The 13,244-nt window shown below is 50.9% G+C and overlaps 1 protein-coding gene across 6 annotated transcripts in view; it reads right to left on the bottom strand.

The window, feature by feature from the left end:
- The window catches only part of TOM1L2 (target of myb1 like 2 membrane trafficking protein), a 115,858-nt gene that overhangs the window by 51,119 nt on the left and 51,495 nt on the right, over positions 1–13,244 (bottom strand). For all 6 annotated transcript variants that reach the window (XM_032321948.1, XM_032321946.1, XM_032321944.1 and 3 more), the window contains exon 2: positions 3,050–3,134. In XM_032321948.1, coding sequence (XP_032177839.1) covers positions 3,050–3,134 — 85 coding nt within the window. The remainder of the gene's footprint in view (positions 1–3,049; positions 3,135–13,244) is intronic.

Consider the following 13,244-nt stretch of genomic DNA (forward strand, 5'->3'; position numbering starts at 1 on the left):
GACAAACACCTCCCCGTAAGGGCTGTGACAGAAAATCCCCACGTGTCCCGGACGTGCTCTCATTCACAACTGCAGGCCCAGGAGCGTGGGCCACTTTAGAAGGAAGGTGAGCGGAGTGTTGGGAAAGGAAGGTGCCCCAGCCTCCTCGACCCTGGGAGGAGGATTCTCATCTCTCACACATCCCCACTCTCCAGGCTCGCCCAGACCACTCGCGGCCCCAACACGCTGTCCTTTCATGCTCGCATCCATACTCCACCCTGTCTTCCTGGCCCACTGAGGTCCAGCCCAAAGCCTGCCCCGTGTCTGCAGCGATGGGCACATACCTCGGCCACAGCCTGCCTGGGCCCACCAGGGGGACCCCTCCCTCAGAGCAGCTGGGGCGCACTAGCCTTGGCATCCTGGAACTGATTCCACCTCCATCTGTGGGGTCCGATGTGGCTGGACGACCACAGAAAGGAGGACAGGAGAGGGGGGCATGAGAGAGAAGGGGAGCCCGTGACTCTGGCGTTAGAAATGCAGAGCCCCCAACCACTCTGATGTGGCTGTGTGCTGGGAACCAAGCCGAACACCTGCATTTAGAGGCAGCAGTATGCCATCTTGGACTGAAGACGCCCCAACTTGCGCCTGCGGCACAGGCTCCCGCCCCCAGCTCCATACCCAGGCCCTCCAGATGGACAGCTTCCCTGCTGGGGCCTAGCGGGCAGCTTGGAGCTGTAGGATTTTAGCTGACCTTCTGATCTTTGGTCCTTGTCCTGCTCCCTCCCTATGGTGGCTCAGCCCTAAACACAGGAGTCTTCCTGACTCTTCTCTTCTCTCCCGCCCACAGCCACCTCTGCACACCCCGCTGGTTCCACCTTCTAAATATATCCCGAAGCTGACCGTTTCCCTCTCCCTCCTCTACTGTCGTCCACGTCAAAACTGCCATCATCCCACACCTCCTAACTCGCTTCCCCTCTTTCTGCCCTCGGCCCTTTCTACCAGGCCACTCTGATCACAGTAGCAGGAGAGATCTCTTTAAAATGTGCGTTAGAGGAGCGCCTGGGTGGCTCAGTGGGTTAAACCTCCGCCTTTGACTCCCATCATGATCTCAGGGTCCTGGGATGGAGCCCCCTAGCGGGCTCTCTGCTCAGCAGGGAGCCTGCTCCCCCTACCCCCGCCGCCTCTCTGCCTACTTGTGATTTCCCTCTAATAAAATCTTTTTTAAAAATGTGCATTAGAGGGGCGCCTGGGTGGATCAGTGGTTTAAGCCTCTGCTTTCAGCTCGGGTCATGATCTCGGGGTCCTGGGATCGAGCCCCACATCGGGCGCTCTGCTCAGCAGAGAGCCTGCTTCCCCCTGCCTCTCTGCCTACTTGTGATCTCTCTTTGTCTATCAAATGAATTTAAAAAAAAAAAAAATGTGCATTAGACTTGGGGCACCTGGGTGGCTCAGTTGGTTGGGTGTCTGCCTTTGGCTGGGGCTGTGATCCCAGGGTCCTGGGATCCAACCCTGCATCAGACTCCCTGCTTGGCAGGGAGTCTGCTTCTCCCTCTCCCTCTGCCACCCCCTCCATGCACTCAAATAAATAAATAAATAGATAAAATGAGTGGTAAGCCACGCCCCTCTCTGCTCAAATCCCCTCCCCTCCAAGTCAAGGCCAGAGCCCTGCACTGTTTGGATGAGGGCATGTCCCACCCTCCTAGCTCTCTCCACACCCGCCCCACCAGCATCTTGCTAGTCCTCAAACATACTAGCCCGCCCTCTGTCCCAGGGCTGCTGTGCCTGCTGCTTCCTCTGCCTGGAAGGTTCTTTCCTGCTGTCATCCTCACACCTCACCCCCTCAACTCTTTCAAGGCGCTCTTCAATGTCACCTTCTCAAGTGAGGCTTTCCTTGATTCCTCTGCTTAAAATCGCTGACTCCCAGGGGCGCCCAGGTGACTCAGTTAAGGGGCTGACTCTGGATTTTTTGACTTAGATCATGACCTCTGGATGTGAGATGAAGTCCGGCAGGCTCCCCACTTAGCAAAAGGTCTGCTTGGGGTTCTGTCTCCCTCTCCCCCTGCCTCGCTGCCCCCAAACCGGGGATCGAGCGTGCACACTCTTTAAATAAATAAAAAAGTAGATAAAATCTTTAAAAAAAAAAAAAAAGCTAAGTCCCAGCCTTCACCCCCCCCCTTGCTTCGTTTCACTCCAGACTTGTCACCAGCTGACCATGTAATGTAACCACGTAATGGAACGTGTAATGGCTTCCAGGGCGTCTGTCCTGCTCCCTGCCGTGCCCTGGGCACTCACATCACACCAGGGCCCAGCATGAGGTAGCCCCTCAGTCAGTATCTGTTCACTGAGAGCAGGACCAGCCCCAGCTGATACATGGCAAGGCGGCAAGGGCCAGTGCCAAGAGGCAAGCCCAGGGCTGCTGGAGTCCAGCCTATCCCCCTGGGCACTCCGCAGAGGACTGCGGAGGGCATGGCTACAGGAAGCACCGTTCTGTGTGGCATGAACAGAAGCCGAACAAAGACCAATCTGGAGGAAGCGTAAACAGAACATAGCTGGAATGCCGAAGAGGATATGGGAACAGCCAGAAAGAACAAACCCGGCAGGGGAGGGATGTTTTCGGGGGTGGGGGGACCCTGCCAGACACACCTGCTGCTCTGTGCCTCACATTGACCTTCTCCCTCTATGAACACCGTGGGCCCTCTCCCTCCTGAGCCTCCAGACCAGCAAAACAGGACAGAGACAGCCTGGCATTGGTGACAGGGAGGCAGAGCCAGGGAGGAGGGCTGGAGGGGATGACCAGCACAGGGGACCAGGTAACCAGAAGACTTCATTGTCATGATGGTTCAAAGCAGGTAATTAAAAGAGTGCCTCACTGCTCATGGGGTCGCCACCAAGTACGGGCAGCAAGAAGAAAGATAATGAACTGTATCCATTTATTAAATGCCAAAGCGAACAGCCTGGAAACAAAACAAAGTCAAACACCCCCGCGCTTAAGCCCTGACAGGCTCTGAGTGACCCCCCAGGAGCTGACCAGTTTCACAGGAGATGGCAGGGGGAGGGGGGACACACATACCCTTCCTCTGTCTCATTGATAATGTCGCAGATCTCCATGTTCAACGTCCAGTCCTCGCTCTGCAGGGAGCCATCTGTTGCCTTTTCTGTAAAGTCAGAGAGAAGACGGATTTACATTTCTCCCGGAATAAGGGGGCCCTGGCAGGAAACAGGAAGGGCCCAGAACCACCACATTCTCCTCCCAAGCAGATGGGCTGAGCCAACAGAGCAGTTCTAGGGGCGCTGCCTTCACAAGGGAAAATCCAGAGAGAGAGAGAAAGAGAGATCTGGGCCCAAGCTTTCCAAGATGAAAAGTTCTGGAGATTGGCCGCATGACAGCGCGAAGGTGCTTAACGCTTAAAACATGGTTAAGACGGCAATTTTTATGGGATATGGGTTATAACACAATTACAATTTTCAAAAATTAAATTAAAAAAAAAACACAGCCCCCTTAAGATAGGTATTATTTCCTCCTGCATTTAAAAGGAAGGAAACAGGCTCGGAAATGTTGGGTGATTGGCCAGGATCTCATTACTGGATTGGGGCTGACGTGGGTTCAAGGTCAGGTCTGCCCATCTCCAAAACCTAAACAGTTGAATGACACCACCCCGCCTACTACCCAGGCTGGATTTCGGATCCAGACCAATTCCAACCTGACCCATCCCAAACGTATACTCCATGAGGGGGAGAACATCACCACCGTTTTGTTCATACAACCCACACTTCCGCTGCTACTCAAATAATGACACCAATGACCTGCTTACATGCAGGAAGTGTCCTTGTTCTTTACATAACATACTAGAACTCACACATCCAAACAAAGCCTATACTTCCAGGCAGTGACAACACACTCCCAAAATATAGCTGTTGCTCAAAACATTTGTGCGACAGCTTTGGTCTGCATTTTAAAAGCCTTGTTGTTTTAAAAAAATTTTTTTTTAAGATTTTATTTATTTATTTGACAGAGACCACAAGTAGGCAGAGAGGCAGACAGAGAGAGGAAGAGGAGCAGGCTCACTGCCGAGCAGAGAGCCTGATGTGGGGCTCCGTCCCAGGACCCTGGGATCACGACTGGAGCTGAAGGCAGAGGCTTTAACCCACTGAGCCACCCAGGTGCCCCTCATTGTTTTAAATTTTTGCCAAAAAAGACATATCCCCAACTTTTCTGCCCCCTTTATCCATCAACCACAGCACCCAAAGACCCCTGATGCGCTGGAATGCCCAGCAGACTGGACAGGGCACTGGGAGACTGGAGGCCCCGTCCCCAAAGTCCTCGAGTGTGCCAGGCTGGCAAGGACAGAGGAAGTATTTGGCGAGTGCCCTGTATAAGAAGAGGAAAGCGCGTACGGAGATGGAGAGGCAGGGATGAGAACCCGTGTCCGAGACTGTGCCAAGGCAGACGAACCCCAGAGACACTGTTCCCCGGCACTGTGCACGGCATGCATGTGGAAAAGAGGGGCCATTTCAGGAGAGCCCCTTCGGAGGTGGGGACAAGAGCCATGGTGGGAAAGGCAGAGGGCTGAGGCCCCCTGCATGATGGCTCAAAACACCAGTCAGCTTAGCCTGCAGAAGCAAAGACTAAGAGCAGAGGCTACAGGAAGGATGAGAGGACAGGCAGGAGGAAGCTTCTGGAACGGGCCCTGCAGTGTGCTCCCTTGGCACCGGGCTTCATCCAGGGCACCAAGCAGGCAAGGGTGTGGGTTAAATGGTTCGTGCCTCCAGCCCACTGCCCTCCCTGCCACCCTCAGCTGTCTCTGAACAGCCCTCCCCTTCAAAGTGCCCACTCCCAGAAGAGGTGACTCCCCAAAAGGGCCCCAAAAGCAAGGAAATCTCTGCAGCCATAAACGCAGAGCACACCCTCAAGATAGAGCCACTCTGCCTGTGCGCCGCAGGGAATCCCCCCTTTCTGAGCCAGCCCGGGGAGAGGACAGCGGCCCTAGGGCCCTTCGGAGTGGGGCATCTGTCCCTGTCACAGCACCGGCCGCGGACCAGACTCTCACGAGGAAGAAAGTCTGTGACTGCACTTTGGTGGGGCCATAGGGACACTGTCTTGGAGGCTTAATGGAGGAAATATTAAATCAATGAAACCTCATTTCCAAGTTCGGTTTAGCAGCAGAATCCATTAACCTTATATTCACCCGCTCCCTTCCTCTAATAATACCGGGAAGGGGTTCAAAGGCATGATAACTTATCCTCCGGGTAGCGGATTCTATTCAATTACTGGGATTCTGAGTTTCCAAGCTAAAAGGTATATACTCGTTTTGATTATAAAGAATCAACCCAAAAAGAATGCTGCTTTCTTTTCATTTTGCTGGAAATGCCACATAAATACAACCGGGGGTATTCAGCTCGGCTGAAACAGATGAGGGGAGTAAGGCTGACAAAGGAGCTCAAATCAGTTCTGATTTTGCTCTCCGCATAAAAGAATTCCCAGCAATGGGAACAAAGTTGTATCTGATAGTCCCTGCAACGGCAGCCACTCAGTGCGGGATCCCTCACTCGGCCCTGTCCCTGGCCCAGAGGAAGCAAAATTCAATCTCATTTCTTTTGTCACGTAAATCGTCAAAACCAAAGATAAATCCTGGTGCAACAGCAGAAACACAATGCTCCAGGGAGCAATGGGCCAAGTCATTCCCAGCAGCCAGCCCTCTAGACGGATAAAGATCAAAATGCCGGTGACCCTGGCTGCAAAAGCTGACCTTTCCAAGTTCTCTGGTGAAATGCTAATGGCCAGGGGCTGAGCAGGACAGGGCTGGGCAGGGCAGGGCAGGGCAGGGCAGGGCTAGGCAAGGCTGGGTTGGACTGGGCTGGGCTAAGCGGGACAGGGCTGGGCAGGGTGGGGCAGGGCTAAACTGGGCTAAGCAGGGCAGGGCAGGAGTGTGCAGGGCTGGGTTAAACTGAGCTGAGCAGGCCAGGGTTGGGCAGGGCTGGGCTGGACTGGGCTGGACCTGGCTGGGCAGGGCAGGACTGAACAGGGTCGGGCGGTACTGAGCTGAGTAGGGCAGGGCTGGGCAGGGCTGGGCTGGACTGGGCAGGGCTGGGCTGGGCTGGGCTAGACTGGGCAGGGTTGGGCTGGGCTGGGCTGAGCAGGGCAGTGCAGGGCAGGACTAAACAGGGTTAGGCTGGACTAGGCCAAACAGGGCAGGGCAGGGCAGGGCAGGGCAGGGCTGGGCATGGCTGGGCAGCGCTGGGCAGAGCGGGGCAGAACAGAGCAGGACTGAACGGGGTTGGGCAGACTGGGCTGAGCAGAGCAGGGCAAGCCTGGAATGGGCTAAACAGGGCAGGGCAGGATAGGACTGGGCTGGGCAGGACAGGGCTGACTGGGCTGGACTGCGTTTGGCAGGTCAGGACAGGGCTGGGCACGGCAGGGCTTAACAGGGTTGGGCTAGACTGGGCTGAGCAGGGCACAGCAGGGCAGGGCAGGGCTGACCTCAGCAGGGCAGGGTTGGGCTAAGCAGGGCAGGGCATGACTACACGGGGCTGGACTCGGCTGGGCTGGACTGGGCAGAGCTGGGCAGAAACAGCGCCCATTAAACCTTCAGTGCAAGACAGTAGGCTAGCTTAATGCTGTTGCCATGGCATTTTCCCCGTTCAGAAAAGGCTGCCTCCAACCTGGTGGAGGCTGGGGATGCCCTGAAGCCTGGACCCTGCCGGCAATGATAGCGCTCTCTCCAGCTTGGTTTCTCCGCGCCCCCCGCCCCCACCCCCACTGCCTGAAATCCTAGGCCGTCCTGCTGGGAGGGGCCTCACAAGCCAGTGGCATGGTTCCTTGGCTGCTGCTGTCTACACTTTGATGTTAAATATAGTGACTTCAGAGCAGCCAGCACCAGAAGGCAAAAAGAAGGCCAGCTTTAGCATTCTGCATTCAGCAACATCCTTTTGGTGAGAACTGAGAAACGGAGAAAAACAGCCAAATTATCTACCTCCCCAACAATCAAGGGTGTGGGTAGGCGCCCTGAGGCAGTGGCACAAAGGAACAGCACAGGGTTGCTTTATGCCAGGTGTAAGGGAAGAAGAGAAGGGGGTCTGGGTGGGCAGCAAGCTCAGCTGATAACACGCACCAGTAACAGGAAATGAACCTTCTGGATTACTATACGTTCATGAGGCAGGCTGGCATATACCAGTCAGGTGGAAAGAAAAATCAATCCTGACATTCTCCACAGGGCCATTATTGCCTCTTGCTTCGAATTCCTCACATGCTTTGTGAATGTTAATTGCAGTGGCTCCCCTTCCACTGGAGAGAGGAGAGAATGAATTCCAAGTACTCATCCCTATTTTATTGGATGTCCTTTTCTCTGACAGTTGTCCCTGCTCTCACCCCTCCTCAAAGGAAGATAAGAGGACAAGAAGAAGGTAGACAAAGTACGTCTGGCCAGCCTGTACACTGTTGGGAGACAGCTTTCTCTTCCAAGTCTAAGGCAAAAATAAAGCCCCACGGTGCCCATGCCCTTTACTTGAGGTTGGCGGAGCCTGGGGTGGGCCATGCACTGCCCTTGCGGACAGAGAAGGGGAGATGATTAAGACCCTACCCAGATGGGCAGTCAGTTAAGATACGGTCCAGCCTGTGCTGTGACAGACGACAACCACGGCACTCTGGGGGGCTCTGATACCTGCGCCCTGGTGCCAAGAAGCAGGGACGAAATTAATGGCCTCCCGCACACACATTGTGACAGACAACAGCATGCTTCTTTAAGCAGAACACAAAGGTTGACAAGATAAGCCAGAGAGAATCAGCCAGTGACTGTGTGAAGTCCCAGAGGAAGCTACCAAGCCTCTGTCTCTCACTCCCCAGCTAGAGAGCACCAAGGGAGGGCAGGAGGTAGCACAGGGCTCCCCACACTTGGCTGCAGCTTAGAATCAGCAAGATGGCTTTTTTTTTTTTTTTTTTAAGATTTATTTATTTGAGAGGCAGCTGGGGAGGGGGAGAGAGAAACCCAAGCAGACTCCATGTTGAGGGCTGAGCCCCGTGTCGGGGCTCAACCTCACAACCCTGAGATCATGACCTGAGCTGAAACCAAGAGTTGGATGCTTAACCGCCTATGCCAACACAGCAGATCCTCAACAGGAAGCTTTTTAAAAGTATTCCTGCCTTGGTCCCACCCCAGAAGGTCTGATCAGAGCCTCTAGGGCACAAGGCCAGGTACCCACACGCTCTAACAGCTCCACAGCTGCCTCCACACGCAGCCAGGGCTGAGAACACGGGAAGGAGCGCCAACAGGGTCATCCAGCTGACAGTGGACTGTACGGCTATGAAGTGCGGGGCCCTGGGGACACAGTGGAAGGGAAGACGGTCCAGTCCCCGCCCTCAGGAAGCTCCTGGCCCATGGGAGGACAGGGAGTCGTGATCCTGGTTCTGGTCCTGACTCAGCCTCTGGTGATGCTCAACTCTTGGGACTATATTTATGTCCGTTTCTACTCTGGGCATTAGGTTTCCTGACAAATGAACTAATGGGTCCAGATGATCTCTGAGCCTCTCCCTCCTCATCCCCTCCTCCCAACTCTAACAGCAGGTTGGCCTACGTGCAATTTTTCTTTTTTTGGCAATGGTGATTTTTTTTTTTAATTGTGGTAAGATGTACGTAACAAAATTTACTATTTGAGCCATTAAAAAAAGAGATTTTCTCTATTTATTTGCCAGAGAGAAAGCATAAGCAGGAGGAGCAGCAGGCAGAAAAAGAAGCAGGCTCCCCGCTGAGCAAGACACCTGAAAGGGGACACGATCCCAGGACTGTTCCATCATGACCTGAGCCAAAGGCAGACACAGGCATCCCCAGGCATCCCCATCTGAGCCTTTTTTAAGTGTACAGCTCAGTGGAGTGAAATACATTTCACATTGCTATGCAACCCACCATCCATCCACAGAACTTTCCATCTTCCCAAACTGAAACTCTGTCCCCATTCAACACTCACTGGCCCTTCCCTTCCCCCCAGTCTCTGGCGACCCCCATTGCACTTTCTTTCTCCGTGAATGTGACAACTCTAGGAACCTCAAATAAGGGGAGGCATATAGTTCTCTTTCTGTGTCTGGCTCACTCCACTTCATATAATATCCTCATGTTTCATCCATGTTGTAGCAGGTGTCAGAATTTCATTCCTTTTTAGGGCTGAATAATATTCTGTCCCATGTGGAGACCACACATTGTCAACCTGCTCTCCTGTGGATGGACACATGGCTTGTAACCACCTTTTGGCTCCTGTGACTGCTGCTAAGAACATGGGTGTACAAATATCTGTTTGAGTCCCTTTTCCTTCTTCATCTTCTTCTTCTTTTTTTTTTTTTTAAGATTTTATTTGAGAGAGAGAGAAAGAGCAGGAGCATGGGAGAGGGGTAGAAGAAGAGGGAGAAGCAAACCCTGACTGAGCAGGGACCCCAATGTAGGGCTCGATCCCAGGTCCCTGAGGTCATGACCTGAGCTGAAGGCAGATGCTTAACCGACTGAGCCACCCAGGCACCCCGACTCCCTTCTTTCTATTCTTTTAAGTATACACCCAGAAATGGAATTACTGTATCTTATGGTAATACTATGTTTAACCTTTTAAAAACAACCACACTGCGCTCCACAGAGGCTGAAGCATCTTACTTTCCCTCCAGTAACAGACGAGGGTTCCAACTTCTCTATGTTCTCATGAACACCTGTCATTTATATCACACTGTGGTTTAGATGTGCACTTCCTAATGACTTAGAGCTCCCAAGCATCTTTTCACACGTTTACTGGCCATCTCTTTATCTTCTTCAGATGAATGTCTATTATTCAAGTCACTTTCTGAAGGAGGTAATCTTGCTGAATCTGTTTACTGGTTCTGATTTTTTTTTTCCATGAAATCTTCAGGGTTTTCTACATATAAAGTTCTTTGTTATTCTGGATATTAATCCTTTATCAGATGTATATTTTGCAAATGTTTTCCCCCATTCTATAGGTTGTCTTTTCACTCTCTTGATCATCGCCTTTGATACACAAAAGTTTCTAATTTGTTCCCTATGCTTCCGGTGTGATAGCCAAGAATCACTGCTAAATCCAACATCATGACACTTTTTCCCTGTGTTTTCTTTCTTTTTTTTTTTTGTATTTGACAGATAGAAATCACAAGTAGGCAGAGAGGCAGGCAGAGAGAGAAGTAGGGGGGAAGCAGGCTCCCCGCTGAGCAGAGAGCCCGATGCGGGGCTCGATCCGGACCCTGGGATCATGACCTGAGCCAAAGGCAAAGGCTTTAACCCACTGAGCCACCCAGGTGCCCTGGTTTTCTTCATTTTTAAAAAGAGATTTGGGGCACCTGGGTGGCTCAGCGGGTTAAAGCCTGTGCCTTCGGCTCAGCTCATGATCCCAGGGTCCTGGGATCGAGCCCCGCATCGGGCTCTCGGCTCAGCGGGGAGCCTGCTTCTCCCTCTCCCTGCCTCTCTGCCTACTTATGATCTCTGTCTGTCAAATAAATAAAATTCTTTAAAAAAAAAAAAAAAGAGGAAGATTTTATTTATTTATTTACTTGAGGGAGAGAGAGAGAGAGGGACTGAGGGAAGGAGGGGTGCGCCAGATGAGGGAACGGTAGAGGAAGAGAATCTTCAAGCAGACTTCCCACTGAGCTTGGAGCCTGACTCAGGGCTTGATCTCAAAATCCATGAAATCTTGACTTGAACTGACACCAAGACTCAGATGTTTCATCGACTGAGCCACCCAGGCACCCCTCCCTGTGTTTAGGTCCTTGATCTTTCCGGATTTTCCTGCAGAATAAGGTAAAGGTCCAAGTGCACTCCTACGTGCGTGGACATGCAGTTTCCCCAGCACCATCTGTTGAAAAGACTGTCCTTTCCCCAATGAAGGGTTTTGGCACCCTTGTTGAAAATCAATTGACCATATGTGAGAGGGTTAATTTCTGGGCTTTCTATTCTGTTCCATTGGTCTATGTCTGTCCTTATGCCAGTACCACACCGTTCACTGTTTTGATTACTGTGAGTTTTGAAATCAGTAAGTATAAGTCCTCCAACTGCCTTTCCTCTTCAAGGTGGTTTTTTTTTGTTGTTGTTGTTTTAAAACTATTTGGAGTCCCTTGAAATTCTGTAAGAATTTTAGGATGGGTTTTTCTACTTCTGTAAAAAATGTTGGTAGATTTTGATTGGGGCCGCACTGAATCTGTAGACCATTTTGGGTACTACTGTCATCTTAAAAATATCAAGCCTTCTATCCATGAATATGGGCTGTCTTTCCATTTATTTATGTCTTCTTTAATTTCTCTCAGCAATGTTTTGTACTTTTCAGTGTACAAGACTTTTACTTCTTTGATAATTCCTAAGGATTTTATTCTTTTTGAGGTTATTATAAATAGAACTGTTTTCTTCTTCATTTCCTTTTCAGATTCTTCATTTTATAGAAACAGCTGATTTTTGAGCGTTGATTCTGTACCCCTCTACTTCTGAATCTGCATCGGTTCTAGTATTTTTTTAAATGAAATCTTTAGGGTTTTCTACACACTAGGTTATGTCATCTGCAAACAGAAGTAATTTTATTTTTTCCTTTCCCATTGGATTTTTTTTTTTAAGTACCCTTTCACACCCAGCATGGATGGAACCAAATGAGGGGCTTAAACACATGATTGAGATCAAGATCTGGGCTGAGATCAAGAGTCAGATGCCTAGGATGCCTGGGTGGCTCAGTGGGTTAAAGCCTCTGCTTTAGGCTCAGGTCATGGTCTCAGGATCCTGGGATCGAGCCCCACATCAGGCTCTCTGCTCAGCAGGAAGCCTGCTTCCTGCCTCTCTGACTACTTGTAATCTCTGTCTATCAAATAAATAAATAAAATCTTAAAAAAAAAAAAAAAAAGACGCTTAACCAACTGAGCCACCCAGGTGCCCCATTTGGATAGCTTTTCTTACTTTTTCCTCCCTAAATGCTCTGGCTAGAAAATCCAAGACTAAGTGAAAGAGAAGTGGTAAAAGTGGGCATCCTTGGTCTAACATATGCTTTCACAGAACCTGAACATACACCGTTAAAAGCAAGCATAGTTGAAGAGGAGACCCATCTGAGTCCTCATTGCATGGAAAGTAGATTATCTGCTGGGGGGAGGGGCACGTGAAAGCAGGAAGCACATCAGGATCCACAGGGCTCTGCAAGCCAAGGGGCTTTTTCTATCTCTGCTTCTAGCCCCAAGGAAATCACCTCAGACTGCTCTGGTAGGAAAGCCTTCACACCAGCCAACTTGCCCATGCTTAGCTTCAATCCCACATCCTCTCCAGAGGCTCCTTCCACACCATCTCCAATTGATGCCCTGTGACAAACTTTCCAGCACTTGAAGGCATAATCTATGCGAGGATTGAGCTTTCAAGACCATTCTAATGCTGGTTTTTTTTTTTTTTTAAGACTTTATTTATTTATTTGACAGAGAGACAGCAAGAGAGGGAACACAAGCAGGGGGCAGTGAGAGAGGGAGAAGCAGGCTTCCTGCTGAGGAGGGAGCGTAATGCAAGGCTCGATATCAAGACCCTGGGATCATGACCTGAGCTGAAGGCAGATGCTTAACAACTGAGCCACCCAGGCGACCCCCCCACCCCCCGTTCTAATGCTATTCTAAGAGTTTCTTCCAGGGGCGCCTAGCTGGCTCAGTTGGAGGAGCATGCAGCTATTGATCTTGGGGTCATGAGTTCGACACCCATGCTGGGTGTAAAGGTGACTTAAATAAATAAAACTTAAAAAAAAAAAAAAAAAAAGAATTTCTTCCAATCTTACTGGCTTAATGAGCCATGAGAAGATTCTTAGCTCCGTATCTAAACCTGAAGCTGCACAAAGGCAGGATGTCTTCAGTTCTTCAGGAAGGTCCAACCTTATGCTGACGAGGGTCTTTCCAGAAGTAAGATGAGGATGTAAGGGGTGACAGGCACTTGGCAGTCTGGCAAGAGGTGAACTAGGTTCCCAGCTGTCCCCATGTTCTCCCCTTGGACCCAGGAGCAGGAGGAAAGGACATCATGACAGACAGCATGAACAGGGGTCTGAACTCAGACTTCCGTTGAATCCTACTTCTGCCAATCACCATGCAACCCCAGGGCAGTCATGTGACCTGTCCAAGCCTTTCAGTCATCAGTAAAATGCGGCAATAATGATAGCCCTTTTCTCACACAGTTGTTGTGAGACGAAACTGAACAACAGAACAAAGCACTCGACAGAGCCCTCTAATATAGAGGTACGTTCCTGCACAGGCCATGACAGTCGCTGTTACTTTCATTGCGACT

Source organism: Mustela erminea, chromosome 18, assembly GCF_009829155.1.
Source record: "Mustela erminea isolate mMusErm1 chromosome 18, mMusErm1.Pri, whole genome shotgun sequence".
Classification (NCBI taxonomy): domain Eukaryota; kingdom Metazoa; phylum Chordata; class Mammalia; order Carnivora; family Mustelidae; genus Mustela; species Mustela erminea.